Source organism: Perna viridis, chromosome 6 (genome assembly GCF_037379345.1).
Source record: "Perna viridis isolate PV_CMFRI_1.1 ecotype Kerala chromosome 6, ASM3737934v1, whole genome shotgun sequence".
NCBI classification, from domain to species: domain Eukaryota; kingdom Metazoa; phylum Mollusca; class Bivalvia; order Mytilida; family Mytilidae; genus Perna; species Perna viridis.
In genome coordinates this window covers 39,179,764-39,202,317 of record NC_142450.1, presented here as the reverse complement: position 1 = coordinate 39,202,317, position 22,554 = coordinate 39,179,764, and the positions used below count along the sequence as shown (strand labels likewise).

At 32.0% G+C, this 22,554-nt stretch overlaps 1 protein-coding gene across 1 annotated transcript; it reads left to right on the top strand.

Moving 5' to 3' along the window:
• The first annotated feature begins 21 nt into the window (after window positions 1–21).
• LOC148614899 (glutamine-dependent NAD(+) synthetase-like) lies at window positions 22–22,554 on the top strand. Its single transcript, XM_088589396.1, has 19 exons — window positions 22–207; window positions 1,883–1,943; window positions 2,344–2,460; window positions 2,838–2,891; window positions 3,507–3,648; window positions 3,994–4,082; window positions 6,058–6,175; window positions 7,583–7,714; window positions 8,707–8,781; window positions 9,008–9,129; window positions 9,576–9,727; window positions 10,129–10,297; window positions 10,488–10,623; window positions 10,825–10,931; window positions 12,310–12,441; window positions 13,023–13,092; window positions 13,388–13,516; window positions 15,122–15,298; window positions 16,692–22,554. Exons 1-19 carry the CDS (start codon window positions 123–125, stop codon window positions 18,237–18,239), a joined length of 3,615 nt encoding a protein of 1,204 aa, XP_088445522.1. The 5' UTR covers window positions 22–122; the 3' UTR covers window positions 18,240–22,554.

Here is a 22,554-nt window from a genome sequence, read left to right as displayed (position 1 = left end):
GCATATGGCAAATCGAGCATTACTTTTTCCACTTCCGGTGACCGAAAAAGAAAGCTGAATGTCAATAAACAGTATCAAGTCACATAATTCGGCTTCTTGTTAAATAACAGCTGATCTCCACAATGGGGAGAAGAGCTACCCTGGCAACATGTGCTCTTAATCAATGGGCGATGGATTTTGAAGGGAATATGGCCCGGATTTTGGAGAGTGAGAATAATAATGTGTTGCTAGATGGCTAATCCATACTTTGACGTGTTTTTAAAAAATGCCATGTTATCGCTACATGATAACACAAGTCTTAGTCGTCATAATTGTGCACATTTTATACTTAAATGCTTATATGCACACCATATAAGTGTCCAAATAAAGTAACCGATAACAATTCCACATAATTCAGCTTCTTGTTCAAAAACAGTTGATCTCCACAATGGAGAGAAGAGCTACCCTGGCAACATGTGCTCTCAACAATTGGCAATGGATTTTGAAGGAAATTTTGCCAGGATTTTGGAAAGTGAGAATAAGGCATAATGTGGTGCTACTGCTAGCTGGCTTGCTAGTCCATATTTTGATGTGTTTTTAAAAATGCCATGTTATCACTACATGATAATATAAGTTTTAAATGTCATAATTGTGCAACATTTTATATTGGGATGTTTGTATGCACACCATATAAACATCCAAATAAAATAACTGATTACTATCCCAATTTGCACAACCACGAACATAGGAATAGTTTTTGCCAGCAGGTAATTCTCACCAACCAATTTTATGTCCTCTACTATGAAACAAGTTCATGCACAGAATTTTAGAAAAAATGTCCAATAGATTGCTGATATTTTGCTCTCAATAATGAGTTATTATACAACATTGAGCAGATTGGCGAGAATTGCTTCTGTCTTGAAAATGGAGAGATCTACTCTCTGACCAGAAAATATTGAACCTTATAAACAGTGAATCAAACATTGATTTAGACCTATTGACATAACAATTTGACTTTAAAAAAAACACTTTAGATTTTAATCATACTTGAGGTTATCAAAATGTTCGACACTTCATGAACTTATATTCCTGAATTCATAAGTTGTACATATATATGCTGTTTACTAGAACTTCATTTCCCACTACCCTACATGCATAGTAAAATCTTGTAAGCCTTTAAAGGGCAAATGTGCACTTCCACCAACACTCCTCAATGGACTGAAGAAACTATAGGAATTTATTTTATTAAAATATCCTGTATTTGGCAATGCCTTTTTATGGAAAACAGATAAAATTCAGATGGATCCAACTAAATACATTTAAGGTTATAACTTTTATAAAACTTAACTATTATTTTTTCCCCTGATTATTAATTAATTTTTGCATGTTAAATGTTTTACATTTATATTTATTCCTTAAAGAACATTGATAAAAATTAAAATACAATTTTTAACATTTAAATTATTAATCATCAAACTGTTTTCTTATTTCTTAAAACAACATCAAATCAATTCAAAACCTTGTTTTTATAATAGAATTCTTAAAAATATACAGATTTCGTGGTTTTGGGATGTTTTTTTTTTTATCTTGACGACCATAGTAGTGGTGGTAAAAAAAACCATCTCCAGTGTGGAATCCCAAAAGGAGTTACTGTGTGATCAATGTGTTATGTTCGGTAAACTAATATATTTATTAATAGGTTCAACAAGTATACTATTTACAATTATTCAATATATGAAAGTCAAAGCGTTGGAAAAATATCAAATTCTGATGAAAATCCAGTTTTAAAGATTTTTTTCCATTTTTAATTTTGAAATTAAATAATCTATAACTGGTAAAAATTTTTGTAATATGTATAAATGTTATGATAAGTTCTTATTAATATTTAGATTTTCTCTTTAAGGTATACAAAAGGCTAAAGAACAAGGCGCCACATACAGACTAGGTCCTGAACTAGAAATTTGGTAACTTGATATTAATCACACTCCAGCAAAGTACTACTTTCGCTTTTTTTCCAATTAAATACTATACTCACAGTGAACTTAAAAAAACTCACTATGTTCTTGCTAGTACTATTATGAACTTCTAACAGTATTTTAAAAAATTTAGTTGAGCAAAATTTTTAGGGAATGTCAAAGAGACAACAACTGCTGTAATAACAATACAAAAAGAGAGAGAACTGTTGCATTTCACATCGAGGTGTTCAAACAGGAACACTATGTCTAACATATATATATATGCTGTTGCTTTAAAGGGGACAGTAAGGTTGTCATTTGATTTCAATTTATTATAAACATTTAAGGTAGAACAAATGCATTAAATTCAATAACATACATGTATTTGATTTTGTGTAATTTATGACAGTGGTTATGGTTGTGCAGACCATTTCCTGGAAAGTGATACATTTCTCCATTCCTGGCAGAGTTTGTCCCAGTTATTGATCTCTCCTGTATGTCAGGACATACTTTGTGATGTTGGAATGTAAGTACAAGCACTTGTATCATAGTAGGTACTTTTGGGAATAATGTCAAAGACTTGCTATTTGATTTGATTGAAGATGACAAAAAATGTTAACTAATTATTGTAATTAATTTTAACATATTGATAGCTCATCTTGTGTGATTACAGTGAAGTCCTCTGATTCTGCTGCTGTATGTCATGTAATTCCACACATCTTATATTTTAGTGCTTTTAATGTATCTCTGTGATATGTAAAGAGAGAAAAACTTGCCTTGAACTTACACAACTTGCCTTAGAAAATGCCATTTGTTTTCTCTGGCTGTAAAGGGGGATGTTCACTATATTACAGAAATGATTTTACCTTAGTTTATATAATTGTGATTTTACTTCTTTTTCAGGCCAGTTATGCATAAGAACATAGCATATAACTGTCGAATCTTCTTCCTCAACAAGTAAGTATCTTGTTAAGTACTAATCCATGTTAATGCAGACCAATGAGAGAGGGAGATTCAGTCTTAGTATGTCATTTAGTTGTTGTGCCATTTTTAGATAAACATTATTTACATGTTGATTGTGCATGAAGTTGACACTTTGCGAGAGTTATCATTCTTGATTTGGTTGATTTTAGAGGGTGATAAATACTGATTTATGTGCAAAAATATGTCATATACAGATGGAAAATGCATAGTTTTTTTTGTGTAAAATCAGCCACTGACAGGTAATACATGTATTGCTTTCATATTAATTTACCAAATTGGAGACAAACTATATGTAGTTTGAGTTATATGTTTTGTATCATATAAATTAAAGTAATTGGAAATGACATTCTTAAATTTAGTTCCGGAAAATAGTGGTTCAGCATTCTTTTTTAAGGATAAAATTAAATTTATAACCATCAAAATTGGCTACATTTGAATACAATAGACAAAATTTTATAATATAGAATATTCAGACTTGTCCATGAAAAGAAAAAAAAATAAAATATATATCTTCTCAGTATATAAAAAACTATTTGTTTATTTTACTGAAGATAAAGTTATAAAATGTGCTAATTTTCACTATTGTAGAAAAATATTATTGATACGTCCAAAAATGGCATTAGCTAACGATGGGAACTATAGAGAACCGAGATGGTTTACAGCATGGGGAAAACATAAACAAATAGAGGACCATTTCCTGCCAAGGATGATACAGGATATAACTGGACAGGTTTGTTATCTATATTCTTAATGTTTTAATAACTGTTTAGTTAAAGGATGCCATGTTGATATGATATCAGTGTAAAGTTGTAGCTTTTGTTTACTATCAATACAACACAGTATCAGCCAATGAGCCATGAGTAAACAAATCATGTAATGGCTATCTGTCTCCTACCATAGTGTAGGGTTCTGTACACAACTCAGACAACTTGCATCATTCAGTTATCGAAAAATTATTCTAAATTTTCTTTGAGAAAATAACTTGATATTTGATTTGTATTTTGAGTGACTTACATTAAGACTGTGTGATTTTATAGTGCAGATTTGAACAAATATAGTCATTTTATATTTTTAGAAAACAGTTCCTATAGGAGATGCAGTGATTTCAACATTGGACACATGTATAGGATCAGAGATATGTGAAGAGTTATGGACTCCTGATGGGTATGATCTAACACTTTAATTCTGCTTTTTAAGCGTAAAATTTTAATAGTATGTGTGTATTAATTTATCGGCAACTTCATCAGTAACTTTTTCCATTCTTCCTACTGTATACTATCATGATACATTGATACAAATGACAACAATATAACTTAGTATGGTATTGTCTCTAAACAGAATTACATTAGTTTTGAACCTCCATGACTAAAAAAAACAATAGCACTGAAACTAGGGATCATTGAATTACAAGACTTGATACTGATGACCATTAAACCCCTTGCTGTGATACTGGTGATCATTAAATCACTAGCTGTGATACTAGTGATCATTAATCACTAGATGTGATATTGATGATCATTAAATCACTGGCTGTGATACTAGTGATCATAAATCAGTATCTGTGGTACTGGTGTAGAAAAAACCCACTAGTTGTGATACTAGTGATAATTAAATTACAAGATGTGCAACCAGTGATCATTAACTCACTAGCTGTGATACTTGTGTAGAAAAAAAACTGCTAGGTGTGATTCTGGTGATCATTAAACCACTTGCTGTAATACTGGTGATCATTAAATCACTAGCTGTGATACTTGTTTTGAAAAAAAAAACACTAGTTGTGATACTGGTATTCATTAAATCACTAGTTGTAATATTGGAGATATTTTAATCACAAGCTGTGATACTTGTGTAGAAAAAAACATGCTAGTTGTGATACTGGTGATCATTAAATCACTAGTTGTGACAATGATGATCATTAAATCACTAGCTGTGATACTAGTGATCATAAATCAATATCTGTGGTACTGGTGTAGAAAAAAACCACTAGTTGTGATACTAGTGATCATTAAATCACTAGCTGTGATACTAGTAATCATTAAATTACAAGATGTGCAACCGGTGATCATTAACTCACTAGCTGTGATACTTGTGTAGAAAAAAAATCTGCTAGTTGTAATTCTGGTGATCATTAAACCACTCACTGTAATACTGGTGATCATTAAATCACTAGCTGTGATACTTGTTTTGAAAAAAAACCACTAGTTGTGTTACTGGTATTCATTAAATCACTAGTTGTAATATTGGAGATATTTTAATCACAAGCTGTGATACTTGTGTAGAAAAAAACATGCTAGTTGTGATACTGGTGATCATTAAATCACTAGTTGTGATATTGATGATCATTAAATCACTAGCTGTGATACTAGTGATCATAAATCAATATCTGTGGTACTGGTGTAGAAAAAAAACACTAGTTGTGATACTAGTGATCATTAAATCACTAGCTGTGATACTAATAATCATTAAATTACAAGATGTGGTACTGGTGATAATTAAATCACTAGCTGTCATACTTGTGTAGAAAAAAACCTGCTAGTTGTGATAATGGTGATCATTAAAACACTTGATGTAATACTGGTGATCATTAAATCATTGGCTGTGATACTTGTGTTGAAAAAAAAACCGCTAGTTGTGATAACTGTATTCATTAAATCACTAGTTGTAATATTGGTGATAATTTAATCACTAGCTGTGATACTTGTGTAGAAACATTCTAGTTGTGATACTGGTGATCATTTAATCACTAGTGGTGATACTGGTGATAACTAAATCACTAGATGTGATTCTAGTGATAACTTAATCACTACATGTACTTGTGATATTAGTGATAACTGAATCATTTAATTTTGTAGCTGGAATATTTTTGGTAATCAGTCACTAGCAGTGACACAGGTTTTAATTTCCATCCTGGCATCATCTCTTATATTTCTGACATTATTTTATGTCATATCTTGAAGTGTCTTTGACATAGAATCAGCTGTAAAACCAACACATTTTTTTATTAAACCAGGTGAATATTTATCAAAATCTTTTATTATCCTTGACTTTTGAAATAGCTTTTTGGGGAATTGACTGTTTACTGATAGCTATGAACAATTTATCTGCTGATTTTGTATGTGTGGTCAATTTTAATTACTAGGCACCATATAGACTTGAGTTTAGATGGAGTTGAAATTATTGGTAATGGTAGTGGTAGTCATCATGAGCTGAGGAAGGCCTATGTCAGAGTAGACCTCATTAAGTCAGCTACTATGAAGGTATTCTAGTGAATAATTGTTAGAACTAACCTTTAAGACAACATTTAAGTACCTGTCAACCTGACAATGCACATTTTGAATGAAGTGTATCATTAAAAAAATTAATAAAATATTTTTATTGTTAATGTAATTAAGATTGAGGAATTTTATTTTTTGGAAATTAGACAACGAAGCCTTTTTGTTAATGATATTGAGGTGAAAGATAAAGTAGAATGTTCGAGTAAAATCATAGTCTTTTTGTATTCCGTTGAATTTTTGTTTTCCTGCTTACAATAAAATTCCTATAAAACATTGTTAAATTTCAATACTCTGAAACACTTTTTAACAACTTATTTAAAATCAAAACATGATTTTTTTTTCAATCCATAATTGACCCTCTGAAATGAATGCACTACATGTTTTGAACATGAACATTTCATAGTAACATTATCATGGAAGATGTTAAAAACATCTCTTAGTATGCACAATTATACCCCATAAAAAAAAACATAAAAACACAAACAAAATACAATAGAGCCATTCAAAAAAATGCTACCCCTACTTTTGTAATAAGTGAATTTTTAAGATAATTTTGTTCACATGAATTCTGTTATGGCTTAGAGAAAATACATGGAAATGGCTTAGGGAAGATACATGGAAATGTTCTTGGTTATCATATAACAATTTTGCTTGGATTGATTTTGGGTGTTGTGATTTGAACCAGGAAAAGGAAAAAAAACAAGCATTTTTATGATACCCAGTCAAAAAACTTGATAATTGTTAATGGATCACTTTGAAATTGTACTACAAGGTGTCATACCACAAAAGGGAAGCTGGGATTGATTTTGAGGGTTGTGACATAAACTGTTTAGGAATTGGAGGTCAGAAAAGGAGAGGGCTAAAATGAGCATTCTCATGATGTCTGGACAATAATTTGATTACTTGTGAAATTCAGAATGGATCTCTTTTAAATTATACCACAAGGTGTTATACTTTTATATGATTTTGGGGGTTTTGACTTAAACCTTTTAGAAATTAGGGGACAAAAGATGGACCAGAAACAAGCTTTTTCATGATACGCAGACAGTAACTTGACTATAAGTGAATGAATCTCTTGGACTTGTACCATAAGGTGCCTTACAACTAAATACCCTGGTATTTCTGAACCATTTATAAATTAAGGACCCAAAAGGGACCAAAAACTTTTTTATTATGTCAGGAAGGTAACTTGACTATAAGTGAATGGCCCCTTAAAATTTTGATTTATATTTAAGCTGCTATTGACATAGTTTACTGAACAATATGGACTTGATGGTGTCAGAATGTTTAATGATGTATGTGTTTCAATGTGAAGGTATCTATGTTTGCAAACCAAATTCATTTGGTGGTGACAGAGTGTTTTTTTATGATATTTTGTATGTGTTTCAGTGTGGAGGGATCTATGTGTTTGCCAACCAGATCGGTTGTGATGGTGACAGATTGTACTATGATGGTTGTTCAATGATTGGCATGAATGGAAAGATATGTTCCCAGGGTCCTCAGTTCAGTTTACAGGAAGTTGTAAGTACACTATCAGTGTGGGAAACCACTGCTTGCCAGCTCGCCAAATACAAGTAGATGTGTATTTTGACGAGTTCTCATTTGCTTACACTGGTCAATTTGGTGACCGTCATTTGATTGGCAAGTTCCAAGGAAAATTAACCAGCCAACAGGTTATTTAGTAAAACATCCCATAACATCATACATCAAAAATATGTTCCCTACATTTTAAGAAGTTTAGCTTGAGTATGTCAAGTGAATTTTTGCATGATATGCACAATTTTATTGACTTGTAAAGCATTGTTTACAATCTGCCATTTTAATTTCCGGTAAATGGGATGTGCCAAAACCTTGGCGATGGTCCTGATCTCGTATTAGTATTCAAACGAAGTTATCTTGGTAATTTAAGATTTGTTACCTTGCAAATTAGTTGTTTATTGTCAAAATAAAAATGAACAAGAAGCAAATGATTTTCTTGTTTCATAATGATGAATCTGTTGAAATATAATTATTTTTAAAAAATATGAGTTCAGAAATGGGAGGGAATATTCGAAAACAGAAAAGTTTTTGATAAATTCAAAAACAAATGAAAAGATAGTTGAAGAAAGAAAAAGAAATGCAGAAGATAGTCAAATCCAAGAGAAATCAGATGATAGTACAGACAAAAAAAAATGTGGCTAGTTGAATTTATATTTGGCTAGCAAAAGCAATATTCCACTAGTCAGAATGGCAAGTTGGGGGACAGAATGGTTTCTCACACTGCACTATACTTGATATTAGTACTATAGGTAAATTGTTCAGTTTTTTTATCTGATTTCTCATATTTATGTTATAAATGTTAAACATCATCTACAAACTACAAACTAATTTACTTTATCCAGGTACCTAGATCTAGGTTTATCAAGGAAGTGTGTTTTATAATTTTTGGAAAGATAGTTCTTACATGTATGGATATGAATGCCACATACTCTGGACAACTTCACATTTTTCAAATTGACTATATTACATTACAGATCGTGAATGTGGCAACATTAGATTTAGAAGATGTTAGGACTTACAGGAATGCCATTCGCAGTAGGAATGAACTGGTTTGTTTATTATCTTTTAATATTCTTGCTAAAGCCATTTCTGCTTCTTTTGTTATTATTATTTGAAAGAAATATCAAATGTTCACTTATCATTATCATCAGTTATATTATTTATAGATATTTATTTATATATGATTTAGCAGAAACAGTTTAGTTTTATGTTGAAAGCAATAACATTTCACTACCAATTTGTAAATCAGGATCAAACTTTTTCTTTTCATCACAGGGGTCAAAGTCCTATTCCTATCCTAGAATCCATTGTGACTTTGCCATTTCCCATGACGACTATTTCCAACCTACTACAGACCCTATAGAATGGCAGTACCATACACCTGAGGAAGAAATCAGGTATATACCAGTATACTCTGAATACAATTGTACTTCTAAGGAAAACACAAATGCATTTTTTTCTTTGAATTTTACGAAAACAGAAAGAGAAGGCACTAGTTTTACTTTGTTGCTTAAAAATTTGATTTTGAAAGTTCTGGTTAAGAAATGTTATAGCATTTTTAATTTTCAAACAATGCCCTTTTTTGCTAAAATTCTAATCAAATTTTACAAGCATATGTACAAAATATAAGTTAAAGGTTACTGGATGAATATTATGAAAATTAATTGGCACAAACATGAAAGTTTATCAATACTTAGTCAGGTAAAACTCTGGTTGGATTCTTGAGTGATGTTCACAATAAGTGTTGTTTTCAAATTTTTATTTTCTTTCTTCAATTGAAATCATTCTTCATTGAATATACCTTTAACAATTAACTTATTAGATTAGAATTTGTTAATATTAGTTTGGGCCCTGCTTGCTGGTTATGGGATTATCTAAGGAGAAGTGGACAGGGTGGATTTTTCCTTCCATTGAGTGGCGGTATAGACAGCAGTAGTACAGCCTGTATTGTATCCAGTATGAGTCACCTTGTTGTTAAAGCTGTAGAGAACGGAGGTAATGTATTCTAAATATAGACAGTAGTACAGGTAGTGCTCTTCTTATCATTCTGTTGCCATAACTTTTTTTTCTTTGAAAAATTAATTAGTTTGTAGTAGTTGTAATAACATAGACAATGTCTAAGCTTTTTATGTCACTGTCACTGAGTGTTGTTTTTCATCTTTCTGTAATACACAGGTTTTCAGTTTTCCAGACACAGGGTATACATTTTGTAAAAGAATTGTTTCTAAAATATCATACAATGTTACAAGCCACATTGTGGAGAACTTTCAATCATGGAAAAGTGTGATTTTTATTTGTCAGTATACACCCTTAAGTGATAACTATTAAAACAAAATAAAGGTAGATTTATATTGCATACTCATTGATACACTTAATAGTTTTTTTTACTTGAATAGATAACAATGTGCTGGCAGATGTAAGGAAAATTGTTGGAGATCCTTCATATACACCTACAGACCACAAGGACCTGACTGGTTTACTGTTCACTACATGTTATATGGGATCAGAAAACAGCTCCAAGGAGACCCAGTCCAGAGCAGCAGAGCTGGCACAGCAGATTGGCAGGTAATAAATAGTTTCAACATATTAGTGGTTGATAGTAATCACTGTAAATCTTGATTCCTTCTCATGTAAAAATATCTGATAACAAATACATGTATACAGTTATTGAAAATTAATAGTTTGTTACAAAATTAAGTGTAATTAAGTAACCAAACTTATTTTTTGGATTAAGATAAATATTTTTTTCTTTCAGTTTTCATCTGTCAATAAAGATTGACATAGTTGTAGCAGCCATGCTTACAGTGTTCACTACAGCTCTCAAACTGATACCAAAGTTTAAAGCTAAAGGTGGAAGTCTGAGAGAGAATCTAGCACTTCAAAATGTTCAGGTATATTATTCAGTCATTACTTAGGTAATTCAGAATTTTATTTTCTATTAGAAACTTGACTTAATATCTGCTTACTTTCATACAACTATCTTGTATCCTTTTTGTTTATAGTATATGTACATTAATTTATATTTAATGGAAAAAATAGCTTAGATAAAAATACATGAAAAACTATAAATAAATGGTTATCTTATATTTCAGGCCAGAGTTAGAATGGTTTTGGCCTACCTGTTTGCCCAACTTTGCCTATGGGCTAGGGGAAGATCTGGAGGATTGTTGGTTCTTGGTTCAGCCAATGTTGATGAAAGGTAGAGGAACAGTACTGATATATATTTTTTGTAGTTGTCCCCTGCCGCAACATGGAGCGGAGACTTAGAAATGCTGGTGTCCATGAGTTCGTCTGTGTGTTGCGCCGTCCGTACATCTGAAGCTTGTGGACGCAACTCCTCAGAAATGGCTGAACGGAATTTGACCAAATTTTGTAGGATTGTTTGTCACCATATGTAGTTCACCATACTTAACCGCTACTTTGATTCGACAATTTTTATGGGAGTTATGGGACTTTGTACATTTTTCACATTATTTGCAATAGGAACACATTGTGGACACAACTCCTCAGAAACCGCTGAACGGAATTTGACCAAATTTTGTAGGATTGTTTGTCACCATATGTAGTTCATTATCATTATACTTAACTGTCATTATGATTCGTCAATTTTTTTGGGAGTTATGGGACTTTGCTCATGTTTCACATTCTTTTTTTGCATTTTTTTGTTGTTGTATGAAGAGGTGCCAGTAGAAGATTATATCTTTCACATTCTTAACCTAACTTAACTTGATTATTTAAGATACATTAACCTTGAATCGCCACATGGACTTATGAAAGCACATAAGTTTTGAATCTGCTATTTATACAAGTGTCAAACATTTGTAATTCAACTCTTTCTACAGTGGCAGGGACATATGGCTACGTGTAGCATTCTTGTTAAGTTGGTTTCACCACCAGAAAATTTCTATTTTTATTACACCCACGCTCCAAAGGAGGGGTATACTATTTTATCCTTGTCTGTCCATCTGTATACCTGTCCACCTGTTTGTCACACTTTTTTTTCTGTAAAAGTTAACTCTGCAACTACTTGTCCCAGTCACTTGTTATTTTGACAAAAGCTTAACATAAGATGTCATATTGTGGGACTTGATTTCAGACTTGAGCAATAGACTACTTGGTTTATATATCTTGGACCATACCATATACTAATACCATAAAAGTTGGTGTGCAGGGGTATCAACATTGGGCATTGGCTCATAGATTTCTTATTTTAGAAATACGAAATATTTATAGAGAAAACTGAATGAATGAACATAGAATATTATCAGTAAATATCTGGAAAAATAACCATCCTATAGTGTGGCAAATTGTGTTCCAAGGGAAGTAACTCAAATTAAATTGTGGATAAAATTATCTTGTGTAGCTTATAAGACAAAATAATTACTATATAACTTTCATATTGCCAAAACACTAAAAGTTTATCACATAAACGTGGTTAATCAGTTTGCATATCTTAATGTTATAACATAGTATGATAGAATATGATTATTCTACTCAAGACCTCTCAAATCTCAAATGTTTTTGTTTATACATAATGGTTAGTTATAACTCATCAGTGTGTTATTTTTTCTCTCCAGCTTACGAGGTTATATGACAAAGTATGACTGCTCTAGTGCTGACATTAATCCTATAGGTAGCATCAGCAAAGCAGATCTAAGAAGATTTATAGAGTTCTGTAAATCACATTTTGGATACTCAGCATTAGAAAAGTATGTTTTGATAGGATAGGATTATATGATAATCTTTTCATTATCCTGTAATTATACCCCACGCAATGAAGTTGCAAAGGGTATTATGTTTTTGACACATCCGTGAGTCCATCTTCAGTTTTTTGGACTTTTTTTGAAACACTTGCAGATATTAACATGATTTTTGCTATATATGTTTGTGCTTTGTTCTGCTCAGATGATTTTTACCGAAATTATGGGCTTTGATATTAGCTAAATCTACAGAAATAACCATTTTTCTAAATGCTTACAGATTATGACATGATTTTTGGTATATAAGTTCACCATGATAAGTTACAGGTCAAGTGTATGTTTTTTTCTGCTACCATGATATTTTCTTTGGATTAATTAAAACACAAAGAAACCACAGTGTGGAGTTTGAATCTACCATTCTGAGTAACAGAATAAGTTACCATTATTTCATAAAAAAACCTAGTACGCAGCCTGTATGCCTTAATCATTACATGATTTGAATTTTGTGCCATATAGTACAATTTTGATTGATTTCAATGTTATGTTGTGTTATACATTTACTGACATTTTTTGTTTTGATTTGTTCTCAGAATATTCAAGGCTCCACCTACTGCTGAACTTGAACCCCTTGCTGATGGACAGATAGCCCAAACAGATGAGGTAAAATAATACATGTACTGGTATTCCATATTCATATCCATTGAATGAAGAAGAATAAAACATGTTTTTAAATTTCCAGAAATTTTCTGCACTTTGTGTAGACTTATAGATTTTATGGGAACTTCTGATGGACATTAATTATGCAATAGCCTTTTTGTCGTGTGAAACATTTTTAATATCAATAAAGTGATGGGCATGCTTTTAGGTTTGAACTTTCAAACTACAGTTTACATAGTTGGTCAGACTTTCTTCCTTTTTTGTATACTGTTCTAAAGATTGGATTTTTTTCTTTCAGGATGACATGGGTATGACCTACGATGAGTTGTCACTTTATGGTAAGCTGAGGAAACAGAGTTTTTGTGGTCCATTCAGTATGTTCTCTAAACTGGTACATATCTGGAGGGACAAGTTTACTCCAAGTCAGGTAAAGCTTTCATTATGAATATGACATAAGGGAGGCACTTTTTAAAAAAATGTACATGGGTGGTTGTCAGTTCTCTTTACATAAAAAATTGTATGAAATATATAGATATAGCTTGAAATTGTTTCTGTGGGTGAGACTCTTGGCAACAAAGTAACTTCCCCAAGTACCTTATATGTTTTAATGGTAATTGATTACTTAGCAGTTATATGCTTTCCATGAAAGAGTAAGCTGACAAGAAGGTAACATTAAATGTACATGAATTATATAGTGGGAAGGGCAAATTAGAACTTATTTCCTGAAATCAATAAAATTGATACAAATATTTAAGCTTTAACCTGCCAGATGTTTTAGAACTTCGTATTATTGATTATTAAACTTGGCAATGTTTACACAACACAATAGGTTAACCTGGCAAGGTTCACACAAAACAATAGGTACACCTTGCAAGGTTGTCAGAACACAATAGGTAAACCTGACAAGATTCACACAACACAATAGGTAAACCTGACAAGATTTGCACAACACAATAGGTACACCTTGCAAGATTCTCACAACACAATAGGTAAACCTGACAAGATTCGCACAACACAATAGGTACACCTTGCAAGGTTCTCACAACACAGTAGGTAAACCTGACAAGATTCACACAACACAATAGGTAAACCTGACAAGATTCACACACCACAATAGGTAAAGCTGCCAAGATTCACACAACACAATATGTGAAGCTGACAAGATTCACACAACACTATAGGTAAACCTGACAAGATTCACACAACACAATAGGTAAACCTGACAATGTTCACACAACACAATAGGTACACCTTGCAAGGTTCTCACAACACAGTAGGTAAACCTGAAAAGATTCACACAACACAATAGGTACACCTGGCAAGATTCACACAACACAATAGTTAAAGCTGACGAGGTTCGCACAACACAATAGGTACAATGTGCAAGGTTCTCACAACACAATAGGTAAAGCTGACAAGATTCACACAACACAATAGGTAAACATGACAATATTCACACAACACAATAGGTAAACATGGCAAGATTCACATAACACAATAGGTACACATGACAAGATTCACACAACACAATAGGAAAAGTTGACAAGATTCACATAACACAATAAGTAAACATGGCAAGATTCACACAGCACAATAGGTACACCTGAAGAGATTCACACAACATGATAGGTAAACCTGACAAGATTCACACAGCACAATAGGTACACCTTGCAAGATTCTCACAACACAGTGGGTAAACCTGACAAGATTCACACAACACAATAGGTAAAGCTGACAAAGTTCACACAACACAATAGGTACACTTGACAAGATTTACACAACACAATAGGTACAGTACACTTGTCAAGATTCACACAACATAATAGGTACACCTGACAAGATTCACACAATACAATAGGTAAACCTGGCTAGATTCACACAGCACAATAGGTAAACCTGGCTGGATTCACACAACACAATAGGTAAACCTGACTAGATTCACACAACACAATAGGTACACCTTGCAAGGTTCTCACAACACAATAGGAACACCTGAAAAGATTCACTTAACATATGATTTTTTTTCCTGCAGGTAGCGGACAAGGTGAAGTTCTTCTTCCGCTGCTATTCTATCAACCGGCATAAGATGACAACAATTACTCCATCCTACTTTACTGAAACTTACAGCCCTGATGACAATAGATTTGATCATAGACAGTTCTTGTATAATGCTAAATGGCCTTGGCAGTTTAAATATATAGACACACAGGCAAGTATCACCTTCAATGACATTTCAGTACTTATGAAATGATCATCCCCTTATTGCTAAAATAAAACTTCAAATGGCAATGGCAATTCAATGTACATGTATATGGGTATATAAATATATAGAAAGGGACATGGTAGTCATAACTTCAATGTCAAAAAGACTTCAGCCCATTGGTTGCATTTTACCATAACTGTTCTTTTTCCATCCCTATTTTGATATTTTGACACAGATATTTTTCTGCCTGTAATTAGTAATTTCATGTTATTTGGGGTAATAGTGGGTAATTTTCACATTTGCCAAATTTTGTGATAAGCTCCATAAATAAAGAATTCATTTTCACAGTTTTTTTTTGTGACTTCAGTTTTTATACATAAGTATCTGGACTTAACTTTAGCAAGCTTTTATTTTCATGTTTTCCCAAACCTCGTGATTTTAGTGAAAATTAGAACCTGTTGAAAATTTCTATGGCAACCCAAAGTGGACAAAAATGCCTATTTATTAATATTTATGAATAATTATAAATATTTATAAACCATTTATAAAAATTTATAATGCAATTAAAAATATTTATAAAAATGGCAGTTATAAATATTTATAAATAACATCATCATTATAAATATTTATAAATGAATTATAAATATTTATAATTGAATTACAAATATTTATAATTATTTATAAATATTTATAAATAGGCATTTTTGTCCACTTTGGCTTACCATAAATTTCCCACAATACAGTATAAATAATAGAAAATGATCACAACAAATGAATTGTATTTCCTGAAAATGAAATATAAATAAAATAACAAAAAAAACTACTTAAGGTAAAATAATAGAACAATAAAATTAAAAAAAAACATTTTAGTTTATATATTTTTTTAGTTTGAATACTTGTATTTGCTAGTTAACAGAATTTACAAAATGTGTACATGACATGTTGTGATTTTTGGGGCAAGTACTGAAATGTGCATGTGTATAGTATAATAGATAAAGTATATCTGTGTCCAGTACGCTTAACAGGGAATACCTATAATGATGCAAGCCAATGAATATTTCACTCCTGGCATGAAAAATCTATTTACTTTGTTTGAAATGCATTTTAGACTTTAAATTCATGTTATTTTAAACAACAAAATTTAAAACTTCATCAACACCAAAAAATTGTCCATCTTTAATTTAAAAACAAATCTATTTGCATAAAGTTCAAGATTTGAATTTGGAAGCAAAGAGATAAAATTTGTGAGTTTGAGCTTGGAAAGAAATAATGTAACATATTTATGATTAATGTGTATTTTATTTAGGTTGTATATTAGTCAATGTCACTTTTACACCCATAATTTCAACTTTTCCCATTAACAGTTTAAATTCATTTGCATTTTTTAAATTATTTTCAGGCAAAGAAGTTGATGGTTGTATATGAAGAGAGAGTAAACCACCAAACAGACAATCAAAATAATATAGAAAAGGATAGAAATATTAACCAGAACATAAATTTATTTTCTGAATCAACAAACTCCATTGGTAGTGGATCTGATATGGGTGTGGTTGTCAAGATGGAGCATGTTAATCCTCAAGATGTTTACATTGATGTTAACCATGCAGAGGAGTTGATGCATACCGAAAATGGGATACCATTGTATGAAGATGGAAGTTTGCTGATAGAGCCACATGAAGCAGATGAGTTTCTGATGGCTGCAGAAGATGAAGCATTGCAGCAGACATCTGTATCCATGGAGACTGAAGATGTCAGGAATGATGAGTTGGTTGAAGGTCATAGTGCAGATGATATCAATAAATTGGAAGATGATAGTTTTCAATCTTCCAGTAATGAAAGCATTGAAAGAAAATCTGATGTAATTGATCAGAGTAATCAGATACTAGACATTGGAGTGAGCAAAGAAAAGAAAGTAACAAATAAGACTAAATCCGCTAAAAATATCAAGTCTAGTTCAAGGTCATATGAAGAAAGTGTGGCAAAAAGTGCGAAGACAAGTTCAAGGTCAGAAGAAACTGATTGTAGGGAGAACACTAGATTAGGTAGGACAAAACTGAACACTCAAAGAAGGGCTGTTAGAAGGAAAAGACTTCGTGATGAACGTAGTAGAGTTTCTGTCAAACCTCTTAGTCCACTCAATAAAGTAGCTAGTCGTTTTAGAAGACCAACAAGAAAAGTATTATTAGCATCACCAGCTGTCAAACAGCCACTATTGAAATCTCCTAACAAAAAAACTCTACTAAGTTCTCCACCTACGACTCCTACAGAAACCAATCCACAAACAACTGTCTCAGAATCTTTAGGATCTCGATCAACAACTCAACACAGTAGTAGTCAAACAACAAATGTATCTACTAGTCAACCACACACAGGAGTACAATCAAATGTAGCTACAGGTAGGCCAATTATTAGACAAGGTGCCAGTTCTGGTCTCTTAGGTAACAGGGTGTTACTAGGCAACCAGTATGGTGGAACTCCAATTCAGCAGGTCAGAACAGCTGGAATGACATTAAATACCCCAGGTGTTAGGGCAGCTTTATTAAATAGAACTGCTGCTGTCAGTGGCCCAGGCATCCAGGCTAAAATGGCCCAACAAAGAATTCTAGCACAGACACCTCAAGGTTTTGCTGCTCAGTCACAACAGGCGTTTGCTGCTGCTAGTGCAGGATACTCTGGACATCAACAGCAGAGCTTTGTAGCTCAGGCACAACAGAGTTATGGTTCATCAGCAGGGTACTCCACACATCTGATTCAGCAATCACAGGTCCACAACACAACAGGAGTGATTCAAAACACCGTCCAACAAACTGTCATGGTACAGAATAATCCTGGTTTGGCCACAGGGAGGGTTCCAGCTCATTCACTACTGAGAGGTGACAATGTGTATAAGGCACAGCGTTATAACCCACTAATCAGTCAATTGACAGGCATCAGGGGGAGAAGATGAACTCAATGACAGCACTGATTCAATGAACTAACTCAATGTTAGCATGGATTCAGTATACAATATCCTATAACCAGATCCTGTGAGACAAGTGTAGTCAGGTAGTTCAAAATAATCAGTAGATATTGAAGACTGTTTTGATATTGAATTATCATTTGAAACATATATTTGGTCAGTTATCTGATAGTATGGTGATATTGTCATCAATTATTATTTTTTTATTATTATTTTAAAGTCATGCTCCAATAAACTGTGATTTGGACATTCCATTAATACAAATGTACTTGTTATTGCCTTTATCTTTAAATCATTTTTATTTTTTTTTTATACAACCACAAAAAATTATGGTCATATATGTTATGGTGGTGTTGTTGTCTGTGGCACTGTTAGTAGTTTGTTTGTGTCCAAGACAACATGTTTAAAATTTTACATATGATTTTAATGATTTAAAAAGAAATTTTCCTTCTTAAATGGCTTTTAGAAGTATTCTAGCTTATTTATTCATTCGTTAACTGTTATATTGAATTTCAAAATATTGTACCCAAACCAGTTGTTGTGTCCATGATGAACTGTAATTTCCTGTGTTTAAGTGTGTCAAAAACTAATATTGTGTCTACACTTCCATTAAGTAAACAGAGTTCAACTGGCTGAGGTCTTATCATGCTGTGCTCAGCAAAAGCTTTTAATCTAACTTTCAAATATTTTATTGGATTACATACTGTTAAGATATTTCATGAAGTTTGGGCCTTGGTCTTATCTTTACATCACTTTTTGATAATCTTTCATCAATTTCAAGGAAACGAAAAATGAAGACCTGATAGAGAATTATTTTTATTAAGACTATCTAAACACTTATGTTTTCTTTTTAAAAAAATGAAACGTTTAAAAAGGAAGTTAGCATCACACCTTCATAATCAGTAAATGAAGAATTCATCTGATAGAGTATGATTGTGATAATGTTTGTGAAATCAACTCTAGTCCTTGGTTTTGATAGTGTTTTGATTAAAGATAGGCTGCTGCAGTCATCATATTAAAAATACTTTTCTTTAAGTGCTTAGCATTTGATGTCTCATAAATGGAAATGAATGGTGACAGATCAAAAATAATTAATCACTGACCTTTTCATGAATAAACCAAGAAGTATACTTTCCTTCATTTGTTTACCTATCAAAGGAGCTGTATAATTGTTTTTATCTGTAACTTGTGTTTATTTTTATTCAGTATGATTCTAATTTTTACCTGGATTATCAATGAAGGATTTCCTTTTTTTTAATCTGAAGGATAGATTTTTAGAGAGGAATAAATATTCCAAATAATCTTTTGCCAATGGCTTTGCATGTAAAAGGATCTTTTCAAAATAGAAGTTGGTATTTCAAAATGCCCATCCCCACCCTACCCACTTTCTGTAGACATTGTTTGATCATTTAACAGACAAAAAATTAAGAAATTGTAATTATAGAAAATAATTATTCTTTGATATCTGTGATGTAAAGGACAACATTCAGTGTTTACTGTATGAAACAGTACTGTATCAACGGTCAGTATGACTGTACACTACTGTATCAACAGTCAGTATGACAGAACAGTTACAGTACTGTATCAACAGTCAGTATGACATTACACTACTGTATCAACAGTAAGTATAACTGTGCAGTACTGTATTGACAGTCAGTATGGCAGTAGAGTTACTGTACTTTACTAACTGTCAGTATGAAAGAACAGCTACACTACCGTATCAACAGTCAGTATGACTGTACATTACTGTATTTACAGTCAGTATGACAGAGTAGTTACTGTACTTTACCAACAGTCAGTATGACGGAACAGTTCCAGTACTGTATCAACAGTCAGTATGACTGTACAGTACTGTATCTATAGTCAGTACGACAGCATGGTTACTGTGCTTTACCAACTGTCGGAATGACGTATAGTTACAGTACTGTAATTACGGTCAGTATGACGGTACAATTACAGTACTGTATCAACAGTCAGTATGACGGTTCTGTTACGTACTTTACCAACAGTCAGAATGATGGTACAGTTACTGTACTGATCAACAGTCAGTATAACCATACAGTTACAGTACTGCATCAACAGTCAGTATGACGATATAGTTACAGTACTGTATCTACGACTACGGTCAGTATAACGGTAGAGTTACAGTACTGTATCTGCAGTGAGTATGACGGTATAGTTACAGTATCTACAGTCAGTATGAGGATACAGTAAAGTATTTACATCATAGTAAATATGTATAAACCTAACATCGGTAACTGTTGGTTATATAGGTTTAATGTTATATTCAATACAGCAAAACAAAAATTTTCTTGATTTACAAAGCACTGATATCATGTGTTAACTGATATTTTTTTGCTACGTGTTAGGATGATATGTTGACTGACACATTTGTGACTATATTTTCGGGATCATGTGTTGACTGGCACATTTTTTATTATATTGTCTTGACCATGTGTTGTCTGGTACATTAGTAACTATAATGTCTGCATATTTGTGACTATGTTTTTATACATATCATATTCTGAACTTTATAAATTAAGTTTTTTATGTGGAAGAATTTTATGGTTTATATGAATCAATACAAGAGTACTTTTTTATGTAATTTTATGTTAGGTGTAGAATCAACTAAGTTGTTCCTAGATACAAGAAGTACATTTTCTTCTAGCTTCTAGTTAAAACTGTTAGTTAGAGTTTGTTTGTTTATATTTGTCTTCAAAAACATTAAAAAACAAAAATGAACGAGAAAGGAATTATGATGTTAGTTATTTGTTAACAGTTTTTTCGAAGAAGTTTCAAAGATTCTAGAAACAAAATATGTCGAACAGTGATTTTAACCGAAATACATTGTTAATCATTCGAAAAATATCACAGGTGATAGACAGCAATGCTAGAGGTTGTCTGGCAAGCTATTTTCTGACTTGGTTGGGGTATAGAGGAACAGAATTCCAACCTCTTACCTTGTAGGAGTAGACATTAGTCATACCACTTCGATAAATAATTAAGTTACATTATACTCAAAGTGTAATTTTGTCAGTTTGTTCAAAACTTTTTGTATCAGTTTTTATGGCCTGTATTTTTCTGTGTACATATTATTGTACATGTAAAAAAACAGAAGTACTGATACTAACGTTATTGTACGTGTAAACAATAGGAGCACTGATTCTGACATTATATGTGTAAACAACAGAAGTACTGATTCTAACGTTACTTTATATGTAATCAATAGAAATACTGATTCTGACGTTATATGTGTAAACAACAGAAGTACTGATTCTGACGTTATATGTGTAAACAAAAGAAGTACTGATTCTAACGTTACTGTATATGTAATCAATAGAAATACTGATTCTGACGTTATATGTGTAAACAACAGAAGTACTGATTCTAACGTTACTTTATATGTAATCAATAGAAATACTGATTCTGACGTTATATGTGTAAACAACAGAAGTACTGATTCTGACGTTATATGTGTAAACAAAAGAAGTACTGATTCTAACATTACTGTGTATGTAATCAATAGAAATACTGATTCTGACGTTATATGTGTAAACAACAGAAGTACTGATTCTAACGTTACTTTATATGTAATCAATAGAAATACTGATTCTGACGTTATATGTGTAAACAACAGAAGTACTGATTCTGATGTTATATGTGTAGACAACAGAAGTACTGATTCTAACATTATTGTATATGTAAACAATAGAAATACTAATTCTAACGTTATTGTAGGTGTAAATAATAGAAATACTGATTCAAATGTTATTGAATATGTAAGCAATACAAGTACTGATTCTAACGTTTTGTACGTGTAAACAACAGAGGTACTGATTCTAACGTTTTGTACGTGTAAACAACAGAAGTACTGATTCTAATGTTATTGTATATGTAAACAATACAAGTACTGACTCTAACGTTTTGTACGTCTAAACAACAGAAGTACTGATTCTGATGTTATTGTATATGTAAAAAATACAAGTACTGATTCTAATGTTTTGTACGTCTAAACAACAGAAGTACTGATTCTGATGTTATTGTATATGTAAACAATACAAGTACTGACTCTAACGTTTTGTACGTGTCAACAATAGAAGTACTGATTCTGACGTTATATGTGTAAACAACAGAAGTACTGATTTTAAGGTCAGTGTATATGTAAACAATAGAAATACTAATTCAAATGTTATTGAATATGTAAACAATACAAGTACGAATCTTACTGTTTTTGTATTGGTTTATTCTGTTTATTCTTGAAAGGTCAACACATTTGTCAAAATAATTAAACTTTTTTCTTACA